At 37.0% G+C, this 21578-nt stretch overlaps 2 protein-coding genes across 3 annotated transcripts; both read right to left on the bottom strand.

Moving 5' to 3' along the window:
• Positions 1–145: 145 nt before the first annotated feature.
• LOC117295448 (adenosine deaminase-like protein) lies at positions 146–6053 on the bottom strand. The gene is made up of 9 exons (XM_033778113.1): positions 5902–6053; positions 4999–5153; positions 4283–4431; positions 3685–3766; positions 2972–3098; positions 2411–2491; positions 1922–2057; positions 1404–1504; positions 146–593 (listed from the first exon to the last, which is right to left on the bottom strand). The coding sequence occupies exons 1-9, from the start codon at positions 5938–5940 to the stop codon at positions 399–401; spliced, it is 1065 nt and encodes a 354-aa protein (XP_033634004.1). The 5' UTR covers positions 5941–6053; the 3' UTR covers positions 146–398.
• Positions 6054–8788: 2735 nt separating this feature from the next.
• Positions 8789–11867, bottom strand: LOC117295259 (DET1 homolog). 2 transcript variants are annotated; one of them, XM_033777803.1, is made up of 3 exons: positions 11800–11867; positions 9582–11175; positions 8789–9186 (listed from the first exon to the last, which is right to left on the bottom strand). In XM_033777803.1, the coding sequence occupies exons 2-3, from the start codon at positions 11126–11128 to the stop codon at positions 8994–8996; spliced, it is 1740 nt and encodes a 579-aa protein (XP_033633694.1). In that variant the 5' UTR covers positions 11129–11175; positions 11800–11867; the 3' UTR covers positions 8789–8993. The 2 variants fall into 2 exon arrangements, with proteins under 2 accessions (XP_033633694.1, XP_033633693.1); XM_033777802.1 differs by having other exon boundaries at positions 11665–11855.
• Between the last annotated feature and the right edge of the window lie 9711 nt (positions 11868–21578).

Below are 21578 nucleotides of genomic sequence, written 5' to 3'. Positions count from 1 at the left end.
TTGCGACGCTTTTACGGGATGCCTTTTTTAGATTTAAATAAACACTTAAAAATGCCTTACTTCTTATATTTATCGACTTTTTAATAACCATGTCCAGAAGTTTCTTGGAAGCAAGACCTTGAATTTTACCTTGTGTGAGACTGCACCAGTATGTTTGCACACGTTTGTTAGCTTGTATTTTATCAGTTAACTCAGTTTGGATATCTACACCGTGAAATGTACCCAAATTTCCAACTGTCAAAATTGTTTTGTTTCCATTTCCATTGTGCGAAATAACAAATAAACACCATCGGAAACTCTTAACAATCCACCTCCATTTTGTGAACAAATCCACTGATTTGTGTATAAAACCCTGTTATTCTCTTTTAATCCTTTGCACTTAAAACAACTTGAATACTTCACGTAAACTCAAATTTAGACTTTTCGTTGGCCCAAAGATTCCTGAGTTTATCTTTCATCACATCATCTGCAAATATTGCCTCGATGCTTTTGAGCGAGAGTTCCCACACCTGGTCTCGGGTCAAGTTGAACGTTGAGGCAGTGATCTGGTACTCCTGGGAAAGGCTGGTGGCAAATATTCCCTTATCATCCGTCTAGAAAACAAAAACATGAGAAGGAAAAGTTTGACTTGCTCTTTTAAAGACAGTGGACACTATTGGTAATTGTCAAAGACCAGTCTTCTCACTTGGTGTATCTCAACATATGCATAAAATAACAAACCGTTGAACATTTGAGCTCAATCAGTCGTTGAAGTTGCGAGATAATAATGACAAAAAAACACCCTTGTCACACGGAGTTGTGTTGATTTCGACACCTCAAATTCTAAATCTGAGGTCTCAAAATCAAATTTGTGGAAATTTACTTCTTTCTTGAAAACTTCAGAGGGAGCCGTTTCTCACAATGTTTTATGCCATCAACCTCTCCCCATTACTCGTTAACAAGAAAGGTTTTATGCTTATAATTATTTTGAGTAATTACCAAGTGTCCACTGCCTTTAAATATCATCGGACTGTTTCTTTTTAGTAGACCCTATATAATCCCCCTGCCCCTATGTGTCTACCATATTTAGTTAAAATAATTGCCTCCATTTGTTGCAAATTGTTGTTCAGGCTCGTATACAAATAATTATGTACATTTCCCAATGCAAGTTTGGCTTTGCATCAATATTACAAATTAATAATATGAGAATCTTTATTTATAGAAATAGAATTTCACATGACAGCAAGGAATGTGTGTTTGTGCTATGTTACGATGCATTTTTTCCTTACACAGTAAATGCAGACATTCTTGTTTTTGGTGACTGTAAGCACAAACTACCCTGGTAAGAAGAGCCGTGAAAGGTGCGGATCTGTCTCCAAAACGAGCCCTCATCTCAATGATTACTTCTTACTTCCTATACTTACACAAATAACACATGGATGGCCTCGATCATACCAGAATTTGAAATGATGATTGTCAAAACTTGTTACAGTTTGACCGATAATGTTTGAAGAAAGACAAAGCTCTGTGAAGAAAAGAACAAGATAAATTCATCAAAAATTATAAATATATATACTTGTATGGCTTTCCCTTTGGTGTAAACTGGTTTTGCAAAGCAGATGTGCCTGGAAGAAAGGAAATAGAAAATTGGGCAACTTGCGAATGGCTTTTTTTATACATTTCAAAGAACCTAAAGGGAAACTGTGAATAGATCTAACTTGACAAAGAGGAACACTGGCACAAAGGGAAATCTAAGCAGAATTGAGGGAGTATTAAAACATTCAGAGTGCTTTTGTCACAAGATGGGAAATCAAGCTGAAATGCACACTGGATGCCCTTTTAGCAACAACTCTGTTGACCTAGTGGTGAAAAGTCTCCCAATGGGCCAAGGGGGTAGATATACTTGAGCATTTGAGGACGGCTTGTCTCCTATTGTAATTACCTAATGGAGTTTTATTTTTGATTACTGTGTTGACTATCTCTTGTGATCCACCGTTTCCAGGCTGCAAGAATGTCCCATGTCCAATTCTATCTGGAGGAAGCTGGACGAGCGCTAGACTCTCTGTGACATTGCGAATCTAGAGGTACAAGAACAAAATACTTCTCGTTTATTGATTCTGGTTGTGAAGCCAATAGGCTCTCAGAAAAGCGAACTTTATCACTTTACTGGCCAATAAGTTGATGGAGAGAAGATTATGAAGGAAAGGTCAGTTTTAGATGCGGGACGAAAACCCCATGGCAATGTTTCTGGAGAAACCCACGCAATCAGGAACCGAAAACCCAATCCACATAGTGCCCTAGTGGGATTTGCACCAGGGTCCCAGAGGTGGAAAGCGATGCAAGATACAATCAAGCCAACCTGTTTGCCCTTGCAATCAGTTTGTGTGAATGAGTGGTTTTTATTGACTAACAGTGGAAAACTTTTACTCGCCTCTGCAGTGTGGAGTGCCAATTTCAAACCACTCTCTCTTGCTTCTTTTAGAAAAGGGATGTAATCTCTGGCATCATTCTTCTGTAACGGACAAACAAATGGTGGTTACAATTATGGACACTATCATCAGGTTTTTATGTACAGGTTGGAATGATAGTGTAAGCCAATATTCTGGCTTGATTTTGGTTTTATATGCAGATCTCCATACAGGTTCCAAGTTAAAACACAATTCTGCAACCATTCCCTCATAGATCACATAACACTCAATTTTATGACCTAGTCACACGAGGCAACTTGGAGGCAACCACCTGCAGTGCATTCTGCAGTGCCACTTCAGTAGCAAATGAGCAATTTACCAAACAATGTCTTTGATCCCCTAGAAAAATATGTAAACGAACATTAGAATGTCCGTCAGGTTAACAATGATTGCCCCATATCTAGACATGAACAATTCCATGAAACGCTCGCCCTTGGTGGACTAAATTTCGATTGGACTTTTAGCCCACCACTAAAACTGGTCTTATAGCTATACATGGTTAACACTGGTCTCAACATACATACATTTGGGTCGCCACTTAAGTCAAGTCCAACCACAACCCCACCACTGGAGGCGTAGAACTCCTTGGCAAGTTTAACCGTCTCCTGTGCAGTCTTGAGATCTCTTCCCCTGTCGATGGCTATCATAAACCTGCAGGGAAAAGTATGAGACTGCTCTAGAACTGCAAAGGTCATGGGTTCGAATCCCACCTGAGTAATAATAAATTACAGTGATTTTTTTTCCCCACAGAACTCTGGAAAGTACTGAGTATACAGCGCTAAACACACATTGGTGTGTATATGAGTAAAACCAAAATGAATTTCTTTATCCCCGATGCAAATTTAACATCTGTTAAAGCAATTGTTTTATGCATTCTGTGATTAACAAGTAAAATATAGTGCACAAAAGGTGAGGGAAAGCTTATTTGTTGATCACCGAGATTTAAAGCAGTTTATGGTGTGTGAGGTTTTTGCTTCATCCAACATATATCAACCTGTAAACAAAAATATAATAAATATGAAAAAATCAAATCTGGTATTTGCATCACCAATTTTAACCAATGAAATCCAGCCAGAGCCCTGTCCATATAATATTGTAGGATTCTATACAGCGCTCATCTACCTCACTCGGTGATGCTCAATGCTACTCCTTTTTACAAAGCACCATGTAATGCTTTACAAGGTGCTGATGGCGCAATATGCAGCCAATCAACCGACTTACTTGTGAATGAACTAACCTCACTATAATATCAAGTCCAGCATCTTTACTCTCATGTATCGCAGATAGTACACTTTCCACGTAACTTCTCTTGGTCATTCCTGACAAAACAACAATTGTGATAAATTAAAGCAGGGTATAATTTTAGCCATCTGTCCTCAAACAACAAATTTGACCATTTGTCAAAAGGCTCACTTTACCTTGATTATATGGTAAACAAACCCACTGAAATATTGATGTGGTGACAAATTCAGATGTATCTGAATGCATGGGTGTGTATTCTTCTGTTCTTTTTTCTTTGTTCTTTCAATTATCTGCTTAGCAAAAGTTAGCAGGATACCAGTCACAGATGATGTGAGATGGTATTTTGACTGATGGAAACAATATTCTGGTAAGCATAATGGTGCGTTTAGCAACTTTTTGTTCCTAAGCATGTAAGCACAAAATCTTGCTACGCACAAAAATACCCTGCTTAGCAGAAACAAGTTACCAGCCAACACGAAGTGTAAACTGTTGCCATCGGTAACCCACTCATTTAATTCTTGTTCAGCCAAGAAGTTTGCTGAGCAGTATTTTCTGCTAAACAGCTTTCTGAAATTGACCCCTGGTCTCCTTACCCGTCTCCGGTACATCTCTCGGGGTGCTCCTCAACTCGAGATATCTGACACCATCCTCCGCAAACTCCCTGATAACATTGCGAGTTACTATGGCAACTGCCTCGCGGTTGTCCACCAACTGGTGGATAAGCCTGAACATATCAAAGCACCTGATGCAAGATTAAAGAAAGATAGGCTTGTAATTGTTTCATTTGTAACCAAGTCAATTTTATAACTAATTGTTAAACAGGGCTTGAAATTTTACACCAGACGGCAGGGTTGAGGTCAGTTAAGCCAATAGCTGTAGCCAATAGCTGTAGACAGTAGCTGTTGCCAATAGCTGTAGCCAATAGATGTAGCCTATAGCTGAATCCAATAGCTGTAACTAATAACCATATTTTGTATACAATAGTTGTAGTCATTAGCTGTAGCCAACTGTATCCAATAGCTGTAGCAATAGCTGTATTTGTATAGCCCATAGCCAATAGCTGTAGCCAAAAGCAATAGCTAAAACCAACAGCTGTTGCCAATAGCTGTAGCCAATAGCTGTAGCCAATAGCTGTAGCCTATAAAAAATGTAGTATTGAAAGGGTCAAAGGGCCAAAGTTGTAGTCATTAGCCGAGCCAACTGTAGCCAATAGCTGTAGCAATAGCTGTATTTGTATATAGCCCGTAGCCAAAAGCAATAGCTGTAGCCAATAGCCAAAATGCCCTTTGGCCTTCTTAGCTTATTTTACCCATCCAAAGTCATTGACTCTCCTTTCTCCAAGCCAGCCTTCCATCTTTGTAATGCTGTTATGTCTAGTTGCTGCTTTCCTTCTTGCTGATTCTTCGCCAAAAGTTCCTCGATTGTCTCAGTGCTAATAGAACCATTGATGTGTGCATGTAATTCCTGCAGGGAGAGAGGCAAACAACAGGGAAGAAAAATTTAATAGTAAGCATTTCTTTTAGTTTTAGTATCTAATAGAATCTAGTTCAATTTTGTTGTAAAATCAGAGGATAAATAAAGGAATATTATTTAAATTATCAGATAAAATCCTAATAAAAAGAAGAGAAAAAAAGTAACACAACTTCTATATCAAATAACAAACCTGTGAAAATTTAGGCTCAATCGGTCATGGGAGTCGGGAGAAAACAACGGAAAACCCACCCTTGTTTCCGCGCGTTTCGCCATGTCATGACATGTGTTTAAAATAAATCTTAAATTCTCGTTAACGAGAATTTATATTGTTTTGCTGTTTTTTCAAAAAGTAAAGCATTTCATGGAATAATAATTCAAGAGAAGTCTTTCACCATTGCCTTCTGTAAACCCTGTAACTGTGTAAGTTATTTGTAAATCTGTGAACTTTTTTTTTTTCCTGAACCGAAAGGGTCCAATTGCTTTTTAAGTGAGTAACAAGGTTTATTCCCAAATTCGGGAGGGGTGCAGAAGGGGACGCCCCCCCCCCGTAAAAAAACCCTAAAACAAAAGTTTTGTTTAAATCTCTGTTCGCCAACAATACGTACACACAAAAATTAATTGTTCAGCAAATGTCAGCATGATCATAGAGCAAGGAACAGTCCCCATGATAGAGTAAGGACAGACTCCAGGCTCGCCGTCTTCAACAAATACTGATAACCAGAAATCAGGGCATACTTACGATTTTAGGCAAGTTCTTGTAGAAAGGGTCAACCTCCATGGTGGGCTTGACTGATGACACCGCCTCTGACACACTGTGTGACGACGAGAGTCAAGCCGCGAGAGAAACACACACACTCCCGAGTCCCAATGCAGAAAACAGACAGCATTTTATCCAACACGTTCTGTTGTTTACGGTTGGGGCGCCACCTCGCGCTCGCTTCTCGTTAGTATTTTAAAGTAACCAATGACGTTATTGCATGGAGCCAGGGCACTTCATTCTTAAATCTGTTGTAACTCAAAGTTGTATTACTATTCCATTTTTTTGCACGCCAACCCACCCATCTGAAAACAAACACACTGACAAGTAAATAACACACCCCAATAAACAGATAAAGCTTTCCAATTCATTCTCAACAAAGTGAGGAAACTTTATTTTATTTATTCACAATCCAATTTCTTGATCCGTAAGAAACAATAACAACACACGTGAGCAGCCAGTGTTCAGAAATTGTTGAAAAGACAGTTAAAACATTTAAATTACCATGTAAAGCAACAACGAAACAGCACAAAAGTTTACAGCGTTAGGAAAAGTATTTTTTTTTATAGTTGTGACAGTATTCCAGCTAGCTAAGGTTGCACAAGCACAGGGCCAAATTTCACAAAGCTGCTAAAGCACAAAAACTAGCTACTGCTTACCAGAATAAGGTTATCGGTCAAACTACCATCTCACATACTTGTGATATTGTATCTGCTCATTTCTGCTTAGTAGAAAAATTTTAAACGAAAGGAAGATGCTGACAAAATAGGGAGACCACCATTATTTAAGGCTCGATAACTTGGTTGGTAGGTCATGGTTCAAATAATGATCTAGTAAATATTTTTTCAATCACCACCAATCAATTGATCAAAATTTACCCTTGTGGTTTATTTACTTATTACCTGGAACAGAATTTCTGTATTGCCGCTTTCCAGGTTGTATTATTCACTAGGGTGTGATCCCTGGCACTGCTGTAACAGTTTATATGGCTTCTGATGGTACCTCTGAACAAAGATATTGACAAAGAAGGGGGACTACCAATATTAGGACTTGATAGCTCAGTTGGTAAAACACAAACTTGTTAATCTTGACGTCGCAGGTTCTAACCTCTTTCTAGTAAATGTTTCTTTGTTCACTCCAAAATTGAAAAAAGAAGACATCAGCCAAAATGTTGAGAATGTGTGTACCTAAACAACACTGGACTTTTGACCCGTACAATACTTATTTAACAACATTAGAATGATCAAGACTTGCCTTGCATAACTATTTTCTTAAAAGACCCAAAATCCTACATCAAAGCTAATTTCAGCGTTCCTTTTGTTAAAGGCAGTGGACACTATTGGTAATTACTCAAAATAATGTTTAGCATAAAACCTTACCTGGGGACGAGTAATGGGGACAGGTTGATAGTATAAAACATTGTGAGAAACGGCTTCCTCTGAAGTGACGTAGTTTCCGAGAAAGAAGTAATTTTCCACGAATTTGATTTCGAGACCTCAAGTTTAGAATTTGAGGTCTCCAAACTAAGCATCTGAAAGCACACAACTTCGTGTGACAAGGGTGTTTTTTCTTTCATAGTTATCTCACAACTCCGACGACCAATCGAGCTCAAATTTTCACAGGTTTATTATTTTATGCATATGTTGAGATACACCAAGTGAGAAGGCTGGTCTTTGACAATTAACAATAGTGTCCACTGTCTTTAACATAAAATCAAGAAATTGAGAATGGATTAATGCCCAAATCTATGTTTCTTCATGCAACCAATATATTTGATCCACTGTTTTGGCTTTTTATATGATAATACATTATGCCAATGTTAAAACCATTATTGTTAGAATACATTATCATATTATTATGTTAATAAAAATGTTGTAATAATTCCTTTATGAATGGATGAGAAAAGTTCATCAAAGTTAATGAAGGAACCATTCAAATGAAATTATTTCTGATATCTCCTTTACTTTTAAGTAGAAAGACATCATCTTTAGATAAACATTTATACTATTTCAGATTAAATCTGAAAGAAAACCTAAGTTAACAAATATTGCAAAAATTGTTATATTAGAGAACTCTTACTCTTTTTGTCTTCTTTTAGCTTAGTGACCCTACACATAAACAATTAAACAAAGAGTAGGAGAAAATTTTTCACAACATTTTAGAAAATTGTTGCTCTGGCAAAACCCCCAAAGGATTGGCAACAAAATAATGTCCCAAATATAAGTAGGATCTGAAACTTTGCATGGTGGGAGTAAATTTAGGAGAGGTTTGCGGTAGCACCATTAGTAAAACCCTCTTTAAAGGCAGTGGACACTATTGGTAATTACTCAAAATAATTATTAGCATAAAATTTTTCTTGGTGACAAGTAATGGGGAGAGGTTGATGGTATAAAACATCGTGAGGAAACAGCTCCCTCTGAAGTGCCTTACTTTTCGAGAAAGAAGTAGTTTTCCACGAATTTGATTTCAAGACCTCAGGTTTAGAACTTGAGGTCTCGAAATCAACCATCTAAACGCACACAACATCGTGTGACAAGGGTGTTTTTTTCTTTCATTATTAATTCGCAAGTTCAATGACCGATTGAGCTCAAATTTTCACAGGTTTGTTGTTTTGTGCATATGTTGAGATACACCAACTGTGGAGGCTAGTCTTTGACAGTTACCAATAGTGTCCACTGTCTTTAAAGTAGTGTTGGTTCTGAAAAGAATTTTTGTTGGTTCTGAAAAGAAGTGGTGGTTGACAACACAACGTTTTGATCAGTATGCCCTGATCGTCTTTTGATCAGTATGCTCTGGTCGTCTTTTGATCAGTAATGCTCTGATCGTCTTCCTTAAGGCAATCAGAGCATACTGATCAAAACGTTGAGTTGTCAACCAACGTTTGATCAGTTAGTATGCTCTGATTGTCTTCCTTAAGACGATCAGAGCATACTGATCAAAGTCGAGTTGTGAACTACTGGTTATTTCAACAACCAACACTAGACAATGATTTTAAATGGTGCTACTGCAAACCTCACCTAGTCCCAAATATCAATTTTTTTGTATTTAATCATTAATGGAAGTCGGGCTTCTTCTTAGTCCATAGGTTGGTGCCTGACATGGAAGTTGACCACATACTCGGTGTTGGTCCGCTGAACAGATATTGCGAAAGGCTCGTAGGGATGGAAGGTGAAGGCAACCAGTCGGCGAGCTGAGGGCGGGGACGGACGGCCCAACATCCCTGCGTGGATCTTGAACTTCAAGATGCCAGAATCACGCGAGTAAAACCTTAAACACAGCGGAGACAAATAATACAAGAGGAAACATAAATTTATAAAAATCAAAATACAATCTAATGCTCTACAAAATAGGGCTAAAGTTTTATTAAATTCTTCGTTGGTGTCGATATTCAAATAATGTTACTATTTATTTGGATGAAAGTTTATAATAATAATTCTTGCTTTTACACTTCCATGAAGTAGTTTTGAGGAGTACAGGCCTTGGACTTCGCTCTGGGGCACAGCAATTTTTCTCTGATAAGAAGCTATGTATCTATGGGGGAAACTTTACATATGTGTTGAAACCTTGCAGAGGTCCCACAGCAAAAGCACAGGGCACCGCGACAATTGCTATGGGTTATTTTGAGGCCTGGAAATGTAATTCCGGCTTGATACAAAACATACCTTATAGGATGGTCTCCACAGGCTTTGGGCCTCTCCATCACAGACACTCCCTTGTCATCGTAGCTAAAAAGAGACAGGTCTAGGTAAGGGCTGCTACTATAAGATTGTGAGCTAATCGGTAGCTGAGCTAACAACCTCTTGACTGCCTCCGTATGTCCACCATATCTCGCATTGATAATGGTGTGTTTAAACCGCCTCTGGATCTGTCGTGCGTAGATATTGCTGGAAGCTGAGCAGGTAAACTGTGCATGAGCGTGAAGGGTAGCATTGCGGAAAAGATCACAGAAGTTCTCGAAAAGTTCCAGTAGCTCTTCCGACGTATTCTCAAAAACGGCCACCACCTCTGTCGTCAGCATGTTGTAAACCACAAAGAAGGATGGTTGTGAGTTGGGATCTTGTGTTCTGAGCGTCACCACATCTTCACTGGCGTATTTGATCAGGAGGTGGTTCTCATCCAGTAGTTGAATCTTCCACATGCGTAGCCCTCGGAAATAATCAAAGTATTGGAAGAATCGTCTCATTGCACCGGGTGTTCCGATGTGGTTGGCACGCCTCCATAGATAGGCAAGGAGTCTGTGTTTCAAGGAGTTGATACAAGTGTCCCTGTAGGGTCTTGAGGTCGATGGATGAGGGGGTTGCTGCCCATCCTGACCAGCAGCGAGAACCAGACCATCATCCTCATAACAGAATCTACCGATAGTTCGGACGTCAATAAAATTTCCATCAGGTGTCACCTGGAAGATGTGAATTGTCTGTTGTTGAACAGACAAAACGGCGAGGATATTCTTGTAGAGGTAGAGCCCCTGGTTGTGTGACAAGAAGATTTTGTCGCATTTGAAAGTTCTAGAGTCGCAAAGGATCCCCAACTGCAGGTCAACCAGGTGTAGGGAATAATCCTCGAGCGGTGAGCGGGGGTTGGGTGAGACAGACTCGTTGTTGCGGTAAACATCGTAGAAATGTGGGTAGGGTTCATCAGGCACATAGGCTGCAGATCCTACAATGACATAGCGACCATCGTCCGTAAAAAGGCTGCACTCTCGGTTGAGATGTTCTCCGTTTGGTGTGACACTAACAACATGCCGTAAGGCGAAGAATCTCTGGAAAAGCTGTCCACGGATCCCTTGAGCTTCCACAACATCTACTGGAGCCTTCTTGCTGATCTTTTGAAGTAAATCACAAGCCGCAGCCGGTCCTTGAAATCTGTAGATTTCCAGGGAGGTCTGATCGGAGGAGAAGGCAATGAAGTATTGTCCGTCTGGGGAGAACTTTCTAAGAAAACATGGTGGCTTCTCAACGTTTACGACAGTGAATCCTGGAAAAACGTTCTGGTGAAAGTATCTTGCGATGTGGAATTGTGTTCCTGGTTTGCATCGGTGAGTCTGCCGATGAAACAGGCGATGTACAATGTTTTGGTGGGGAATCTTGCGAGGTCGGATGAACTCCTCTTCAGGCAAATCATTTCGTTGATTGTTGGTCTTCCCACTAAAATGTCCATGGCCAATGTTTGGTAACACTCCATTTTGTGAGATTTCTGCTGGCGTTGTCATATCTCATCAAAGTAAAACTTCATTCTCTTTCTCAAGTTCAGGGTAAACTATATATTGGAAATGAGAGACCAGGAAATTTATAATTTAAAAAAACCTTTGCACAAAAAGCATTGTCAAATCATTTGTTACTAATATGTGTTTTATAACATTGACCAGAAAAGCCTCCCGGACAAGAAAACAAAATTAAGGAATGATAAAAATTGTTACTTGTTAAAAAATAATTACTTGTTAGGCTAAATTCAATCACTTCAAATTCAATCAATTTCATTTCAACCAACAATGTCATGATGTCCAATCACGAAATAATTAATCACTAAATGAATAAATCAAGTTCTGAATAAGGAGTTTTGAAATAATGCTACTTAAAAATGCACACACACAAATATGGACAGTTCGCATTTAAATTTGTTTTTGTTATTTTAAAAATATTTTCCAATGTTATTATAATTGTTTGATGTCATTGTCGATAGAGGGCAGTATAATTTATAAATCAATTCATTAATCTCACTCATCACTGTCGCTGAGAAACTGTTTACCTTCGCTTTGCATCGGCTGTACCGCACAGGCCAGACAGTTTTTGTTCTTGTTAAACCATAGTTCAAACACTACGACTATCACCAGTCTATTTTTAATAAGAGGAAAACATGCAGAGGGTCACAAACAAGACATACCGCAATAGTTTTAGATCGTTCCACATAACAACCGCTCGGTGGTGCATGAACATGGAGGCGGCCATTTTAACTGCTGCTTTACCATAGTTTTTACTTGTCCCTAATAATGCTTAATTCAAGAAAGTAGTTCAAACTATACAGGTTATATAAATGAAATTATAAAAAAAAAAGCATAAAAATACTTCCAAATCATAAAAATAGTTATTCATATATATTTTACATTACTTTTTGATAATATTTTATCACGTTTTGGTTCAGTTAAACAAACGACAATAGGCAACTCGGGTAAAGCACGCGCACGCGCGGGCGCGTTCTTTCATATTTTTATCACCCAGTGCATACCGTATTGCGCATGTACAATCGACGGCGCCTAATTGTGTATTCAATCTCTTTGTGCATGTTTTTTCCGGGTACCACTGCACTTCAACCTGAAGTAAGTAAATATTTCTTTGAAAAATTCGTTTTCTGTCCTTTACGTGCTGTAAAAATTGACATGTTTTTGATGCTGTTACAATTATATATTTAATATAACGTCAGTATGATATAAAAAGTAGCAGGTTTACGATAATTGTATTATTTTGAGGAAATGTACGGGTTTTTGTTTGTGGGGTACGACGGTCGAGTTGTCGCAACGCGTTGGTGGCGCTGCAGCTAGCGTGTGTGGCCGAACCACAAGCAGAAGTGGTGGGAGAGATTTTTATATTAGGTACTATTTTCTAGTGTATTTAGTATGATTTTCTTCATCCATAGTACTAGATGTAGCACAGAGTAGTATTATTTCGTACCGCTCCATCTTTCAACGCGTACGATTACAACAATGTGATGTGTGTATAATATTATAACACTGTGTAACTAATTTGTCACTTTGTCCTTTTTTTGTGGGTTATTTTTTAATTGTTAAAATGTATTTTTTTTCCCCCTTAGGGTTAGTATAGTTACCAGCTTAGTAAGTTTGATGGGTCGCACTAAATACCGACAACTCACGACCCCTCACCCTAACGACAACTCACGACAACAATTTTAAATGCACTTTAACAGAATATTTAAACATATAAGTCAACCGTTTAATATATGCACAAGAGTCATATGTATCTAAACCACTTTCAAACTGTTCAAAAAATGAATTTTTAATTGTGTAAAAAAAAGTGTTTTTTTACCCCAAATTTAGTATCGAACGGAAATATCTGCCATGTTGTCTTTCGACGTAGCTGGACGATTCCATTACACCGCAGGGGTGATATAACATGCAAGATGATTTTTACCCATTTTGTGTGCCTCTCATGGAGTTGAAAAATATTATATTTAAATCTCCCCAGTTACTTCAAATTCCAGAGTGGCAGTGTAGTTACTTGCGAGAAAAAAACAGCAGCTAATACCAAAGATATAAAAATACAACTCAGCCCTTACAAATTACCCCTGCAGTGTAATAGAATCATCCAGGTACTTCGAAAGACAACACGGCGAATTATTTCGGTTCGTTACTAAATTCGGGGTAACAAAAACTTTTTTTTACAATTGAAAATACAATTTTTACAACAGTTTGAAAGTGATTTAGGTGCATATGACTCTTGTGCATATATTTAACGGGTGACTTTTAATCAAATGTTCTGTTAAAGTGCATTTAAAAATTGTTGTCGTGGGGTCATGAGTTGTCGGTATTTAGTGCGACCGAGTTTATTTAAAATTTTACAGCATTTTACCTATGTCCATCATGTCGGCATTGCTAGGAAATTCTCAACATCTTGAACATGCATAAAATAATTAAAATAACAAACCTGTGAAAATTTGAACTCAATTGGTCGTCGAGTTGCGAGAGAATAATGGAAGAAATAATGTGTTGACAAGTTGTGTGCTTTCAAATGAATTTGATTCAATTTGGGACCTCGCTCGGCTAAGGTCTCGAATTCAATTCAAATATTTTAGTGAGAAATGACGTCTTTCTCAAAAAGAACTGCAGAGCGAGGGAGCTGTTTCTCACAATTTGTTATACTATCAACAGCTCTCCATTGCTCTTAGCAAGTAAGTTTTTACACTAAAAATTATTTCGGCCAATAGTGTCCGAGTGCCTTTAAATTGATTGATATTAAATCAAAGATTTTGCACACTGTATATTTTGTGTAGAACTGGGGTGTCTAAATTTCATAACATTTGAAGAAAACCCTCTCCTATCAATACAATAATATGGAACCCTCTTCAGATTTTGCACCATGTTTTCAGAGACAAAGTGGACTTAATTTTAATGAAATAATTGAGGGAATTTGTTATGATCTATATGGAAAATAAAATTCAAAAACAATACTACTTCGACAATATCACAAAATTTGGTGAACATTTTGATATTGTGATCAAGAAATGTGTATAGCGGATAGTAAGGCTGGCTGGACTATAAATCCGGATGAGCGCCCTCTGTTGTCAGTACACAAATAGTGATTCCAGCAGTCTTCAGTTGTTTTGATTGGTCATTATTCAGTGATCATGAGGGGATGTTAAAACAGAATTGTGAATTAGTGTATCCCTGTTCATCCGTCTCCAATTTGTTAGTTATTTTTTTGTTTTTTGTTTCGAAGACCGAAGTATTTACTATTCAAAGTTCTGCAACATGGCATTTTGATTTGATGGTTTAAAAACATTTTTTATTGTGATCAAGAAGAAATGTGTGCTGTGTCAATAGGAGATTTTGATGAGCGCCCTCTGTTGGTTGCATTGGTAACATCATTCATCTTTAGACCTCAACAACCCATATTTTATTTTAAAAGCCATTTTGTGCCACCAGGAGCATTTTAAATGGATTTACTTGATAAATTTTGAAATTCATTTATAAGAAGCTGCGCATCGGCTTGATTTACTAGCTTTTGCATGGTGAAAACCCTGTTGTCCTTAGCAATGGCTCACATGCTTTGGGAAAGAGAGAAAAATGTAAAACATCCAATAAAATTTACACGTATTTAATCATATCATTTTTTAGTCACTACAGATCTTTTGTGTTGCATAGATTAATTGACCTAAGATAGCAGACCCCATAACATGTAACAAATTGAGTAATACGATACTTGCATCTTGATGTTTATGTATGGCATAGCGCCCTCTTTTGTTTAAAAAAATATATATAGGATCAGGAGGTCTGTGGTTTCCATAACAACTCTCTGATTGGAGAAACTGTTCTCATTGAGAAATACAATACTTGCATCGTGATGTTTATAAATATATGGCATAGCGCCCTCTTTTGTTAAAAAAATCTAGTATTAGTAGGTCTGTGGTTTCCATGGAAACTCTTTGATTTGAGAAATTTTTCTTATTGAGAAATATGATGCTTGCATTTTGGTGTTTATATGCAGCATAGTGCCCCCTTATGTTTAAAAAATATCTAGTTACAGGAGGTCTGTGGTTTCCATAGCAACTCTCTGATTGCAAATTTTTTGAGGGAAATGGAAGATTTTTTTCCTGGTTGACTTGCGCCCTCTATTGAAATCTGATATGCAATCCCAGACATAATGCTGGTCAATTTTGTTTGTGCCTACTACATTAAAAGGGACATTTTATTCCTTGTGCGTAAAATAATATAACATTGTGAATAAACTTGCTGATATTAAATTATATTACATTTTCAAAACATACAGTATAAGCTTTGGATATCATAAAAAAGTGTATGAATTGCTATTGTGTCTTATTCAGATATGGTTTGAAATGACTCTGCATTTTTTTACCAAATCACACAGCGACCAAAACAACATAAATGCACATAACTCAAGGAAGACAAGCCAAGATGACATTATGAGCGAGGCATTTCATTTGTCATGCTTAAATTTCACTATCCTTGGAATCAAATAAGCGTCCTGCACGTTTTCTACTTGACGGTCAACAATGATTGTAGCCAGACTAAAGTGAAACCTACAATGCACAAATCAAAAATGCATTTTCCCCCTCGTGGACGATTGATGACAAATATTTTTGTGCAGTCACGCATTTATCTCACAGAGTGAAGAAAAGGGTGCCACAAAATTAAATTGCTTCTTGCCAATGCATTTCCAATCTTGTGTCAACGGATTGAATGGGAGAAGCAGTCGTGGTGGCCCTTCCTGAAAATATCAAATTTGATTTACCCCATCCATAATCAAAATAAGAAAAGAAATTGATGCAGTCAGGTCAAAATTATGTATTCTTGTGTATCCCATCATAGTTGTAGGTTGAAGACAAACAATGTAAAGAATATGAAAAAAAAGCAAGGCGTGTGCAATCTTGAAAAAAATGAATGCTAATAAATTTGTAACTACATAAAAATTGTGAAAACATTGTAGAAATTGATGCAGTCGTGTCAAAAATTTTCAGGTTTGCGCATCCCATCATAGAATATTGAAGAGAAACAGTGTGACGAATCTGAAAAACAGCAATGCGATGGCAGTCTATTAAACAAACAAACTTTAATAAATAAATAAACAAATAAACATTGTGAGAACATTTTAATATCCCATCATAGTAATGTTAAGGACAAACAATGTAAACAAAATGAAAAAAAACAGAAAGGCATTTGCCATCTTTAAAAATTAAAACAAATTTTTTGAAAACTTTGAAGCTTTTGAAAAAAGCCAAACAATCAATGTGGGAAGCAGAAAGGGTTTTGGACTTGGCTCCAGAAGTACTGATTGACATTTGCATCATTTCCACTTCAAATTTTATGAGATTTCTGGATGTATGCATAATTTACTTGAATTTAACTGATTATACTGTAGATAAGACTAAAGAGTATGCAACATTTTCTTTTGAAAAGAGGAGAAAGCTTTCACTAGTTCAAAATGTATTTTGCTAAAATGTTTTTTACAAAATCTGTTTGTCTTGATCTGTGTGATACAGGCCCCCTATTAATTATTTTAGGACTTGGCTAAAGCTGACCCACAATCATATGATGGAGATTTCAAAATAAATTTTTGTATGTCCCAAATTTCAAATTGTAATTCATTTTGCAAAGGGGGTCCTTCGCTTAGAAGACATGTAAATCGAAAGAAAATATTTAGAGGGCCAACCCAAACTGAGACAATGCCGTCATCTTCATGGCATGTGAAATTTGAAGCCTGACCATCCCGATTTGGGAGTATAATTTAACGCGTTTGTGGCATTTTCGATTTGCATTTTGCATTTGCACTGAGTACAACTCTTGCCTTTACAAAGGTAGATTATTATGTACCTACAGAAACAAGAGCCCATGATTTCACATTGTGTTTTCTTTCTGTGGCCATATTTTGGAATTCTATACGCATGTTTCTTCAGGCAGTTGTCATCTTTCCCTTACATACACATTTGAAGTTCACACTGGATGTAGCAGAGATGTTAATGAACTACTATTTTTTCCTGCAACTATTGATTTTCTAGAATCAAGTATGTTTTCAAATAATGTGTATTCATTTTTTTGGAAAAACACTCACCTACTGCACCAAGAATCTTTGAAAGTGTACCACAAAAAAATGTTTAACTTGTTTCTTTGTTGTGTTTAATGCTTTAAAACTTTGTTGTTAGGTAGTGATGTGAAAGTTTAATTAATGAAAAATACGAAGGGCTTGATATATTATGATATATCCCTCATGGGATTATTTCAGAAAGTTTGGTGCCAAACATCAAAATCACCAAAATCATGAAGATAAAACTATGTACAATGTCCCTGATTGCATAGTACTGCAAGGCTTTTAGTGTGCTAGGTCAAACTTCCAAATATTGGTCAAGAATGCCCAACAGCAGTTCTATATATTCATCCTGGGAGAACCCTGACAATGTAGCAGCTTTTTATTGAAGAAATTCTTAATTGTGCTGATAAATCACACATGCATCTGATAAGATTTTAGCTAACTCTAGTCCAAAGTGGCATGTATGTAATAGTTGTGTGTGACATGTTAAAACATGTCTCTCTATTTGTTATAAAAAAATAACTGTTAACACAGAAATTGATATTATAGATACAGACTTTGGGTTTTTGAAAAAACATGTGAAAGTTGAGCCTAGAGCCATACAGATTCTTCAGGATAGCAGGAATATTTTTTGTTGATTCGTTTTTAGAGCTTCTGTCACGTTCATACGGTGTTCACAGCTTAGGGGCTAAGAAGTTAAGACTGAAGAAAATGTCGTAGCTTTACTACCGGCAAAATTCTTTGAAAGGATAATTTGTCTTCCATTTAAATCCTTACCTTTGATCTCTTTCTTGTCAGACATTCTAAGAAGGAAAACAAAAATGTCCACACACAAAAAAAATCGACGCTGCTTTCATAGAAAAGAAAAATGGGAATGCTCTTGAAATTTGCTTTGAGATTTTAGAGAAATCATTCAGTCTGACAAATTGCGTTCGCTAAAAGCTTTCCGTCACACTCTTTTTCTTGTTGCTTTTCTTGTAATGCATGTAATGGTTTGAAGCAATTTATTGCGGGGTGTGTGTTGCGGAGCAATTTTTACTCGACAACATTCATAGTTCGCTTGTTTCACGTAATCCAGTGAAAGGTTTTCTTTCTTTCCCGGTGACGTTTTAGTCAATCTATCACTTGTCGGCCCATAAATCTTAAACGGGTGCTAAAAGGTACCTCATAGGTCACCCCAAGAGAATCCTGGTCAGTTTCTTTCAGTCGTTGTAGAGGAAATGTTTAGAATTCCTTTTAAAATTAAAGATATAAAACATGTTCAGTACAGTATGATAACCATTTTTTACTCAATGGCTTCGCGTTAAAACTAGACACCCCCAAAGTGATGTTTTAGATGTGTACCAGTTGTGAGAAGTCCATTGTTTCCATCTGTAAAAAAAGAAAAACCATTTGCATTCAGAATAGTCAATGTTTAAAACCAAAAGCTGAAACTGCTACGACCCGCCGACAACCTCAAGTTTTGATTTTTAATTTTATCTATACTCTGAAGACAACGTAATGTCCCAAGTGAAACAGATATTTTAACAAACCTGTGAAAATTTAGACTCAATCGGTCATCGGAGGCGGGAGAAAATAACGGGAAAACCCACCCGTGTTTTCGCTCGTTTCGCCGTGTCATGACATGTGTTTACTATAAATCCGTAATTCTCGTTGTCGAGAATTGATAATTGTTTTAATGTTTTCTCAAAAAGTAAAGCATTTCATGGAATAATATTTCAAGAGAAGTCTTTTACCATTACCTTCTGTAAACCCTGTAAGTTATTTGTAAATCTGTGAACTTTTTTTTCTTCTTCTGCTCCGAAAGTGTATAATGGCTTTAAGCATAGAAAATGGAATTGGGATTTTAAGTTATTTCTTTTGAGCCACCCATAATTTTTAGGGAGAAAAAGATTTTTTTTTTTCTTTTTTAACATTGGCTATTCTGAATGGCCCCTTGGCTGTTATCTTCACATTTATGTGGCTATGGCCATTTGCACCAGTAGCAGCATTGAAGAATCTAGGCAATAGAGCCAAAGCCATAAATTCAGACATCGCCTGAATGCCTAGTAAATCGATCATCCCATGTTCTCATTATTTTATCTTAATATTATAGTCATCAATAAAAAATAAAATATAAAAAAAATAAAAAATTACTCTACAGTTTTGCTATTGTCGTTCAGAACAAATATTTAAAAAATTGATTGTAGGCTGCGTGCATTGTTTAGATTCGGTTGCCATTTCAAACATGTTACGCTAAATCATCATCAGATGAAGTCGTACTTTGGGTTTAATGGGTTTGCTGTACATGAAATATTGGTTAGATTTAATGAAGAGACGAAGATTGGATGCATAATGACAGCGGGAAATTTACCAACTAATGGAAATGGGCGCGTAGGCTGTGTGCGTCGCTTTGAAAAATGGGTTGGGTTATAGATTATGCAGACGTTGTATTCAGGAAAAGTAGTTCACCGAAAATACAAACTAGCAATGCTTCATGGAATTTATTACTTACACTACAGAAGATTCTTCAAAATCTAGGATTGTGTCCATCATTGTCAAGATATGTATTGAAAAATGGGGCTGTTTTTATGCAGGTGATTTTGCAAGCCTCTGAGCATGCAGTAATGCACAGGAAATAATATTGATACAATTTTATTTGATTGGTATGGGATCATGAGAGTTTTTTTTCACCAAACCAACATTTATGGTCGGAAAGTAGGGCTAGCTTAAGCATAATATCCAATCAAGTTTATGCTATTGATGGTTAATGCATTGTAATGCACAGGGAACAATTTTGATACAATTTATTTGACATCGGTAATTCTATTGGATCACGAAGAAAAAAAATGACCAAACCAATATAACATTTATGGTGGGAAAGTAGGGCTAGCTTAAAGCGTATTATCACAATAAAGTTTATATAAAAACAAATATGCTATTGATGGTTATTGCAAGTGATGACATCATCATAAGGCAATTCCATGTAAAAAGATCGTCAGTTGCTTGTACTTTGCACACCCTCCCGGAACTGCCTCCAGCTAATGCAGTCATACATGATTTAAGTGACTCCTGTTTTTCCCCGCATTTTATATTCTTCGAGTGACAGTTGTACATGTAGCTTAGAATGCCTTATTCAGAGTTTCTATGTTGGATGTCATTACCTAGAGTTCGATTCAAACGGTGAAGCAATCTGTACGAGCTAATTTGGTGGATTAGATTTTTAATTGACTTTCATAAAAACGAGCGCGAACAAGTTAATCCATAGTAAACTCTTCATCCACTGAACATTTATTTATATATTTGTTTTCCACAAGAAAAACATCTTCACCTCATGATTTGTGGGGGGACTGTCAATGACACAGTTTTTCTCCCTTAGCAGCTGGTCCACTGGACAAATGCCAGTCAAGCAGTCAAACTTTAACAGCCCTGTCGTATGAACGAAAATGCTAAAGGACACGTGAAATGAAAACCTAAACTGGTCCGTGGCTTGTCACTGAAAAAGTTATGGGCATTAACCCTGTGTTGAATGCGTAAGTTGGATCGAATAAATGGGCGAAAACCAATCAAGCTTTTACACTCAGTTGTCTTAAAACAAAACTGCACGTTAATTCCTTTTTAATTGCCCTTTCTCCAGTAACTGTTCGTTACATCCTTCTTTCACTAAGGATTTGGAGCCCAAATTACAAGGTTTCACAAGATGCAAATTTTCTGCCAAGTACATGACCCCCAAAACACCAGCCAGAAGATTCTAAACAGGAAATAGCTTTACAGGGGGCTGTAAGACTGTACATTGATTACCATTGTAAGTGCAAATTTGATTTGATCCAAAACAGTACAACCACAAAAAAATGGTTCATACATTATCCTCTCGGAGTATGGTATTGTATCAGAGACCATCGTAACGGAGACCATAAGAAGCTTTGGATCACAAAAGATGCTGTACAAGAAAAAAAGAGAGCTTTCATTTGGTTATGAGAAGATGCATTATGCCTAGACAACGGATGTCAAGTTTCCCCTCGCTCTCTAGTAAATCTCCTCCCATTGTCTTCTTCATTTTCTTTTGAGCAATGCAGTTTGTATTTTATTAAATCAATGCCGGTTGGTTCTTTTCTCCTCGGCATCTTCTTTGACCTAATTCATCGAGGCGACCCAGAATTGTCGGATAAACTTTTATCAGACCTCAAACCCCTTTTTCGCTCTCGCAGTTGTATTGAGATAAGAAGATAGGCTTATTATGGGGAGAGCCTTGTATTCAAGTTGAATTTGTCTTTTGTGTGGGGATTTTATTCATACTGGCTTGATCCATGTGAGGTTTTTATTAATTGACTTGCACCAGTAAAGGACTTTTAGAAATAGTTCCATCTAAAATCAATGATGAACTTTGCCTTTTTAGATTATAAGTTT

The sequence above is a fragment of the Asterias rubens genome, chromosome 10 (assembly GCF_902459465.1).
Source record: "Asterias rubens chromosome 10, eAstRub1.3, whole genome shotgun sequence".
Classification (NCBI taxonomy): Eukaryota; Metazoa; Echinodermata; class Asteroidea; order Forcipulatida; family Asteriidae; genus Asterias; species Asterias rubens.
The sequence above is the reverse complement of the archived record's forward strand: the minus strand, read 5'-3'. Positions and strand labels throughout refer to the sequence as shown.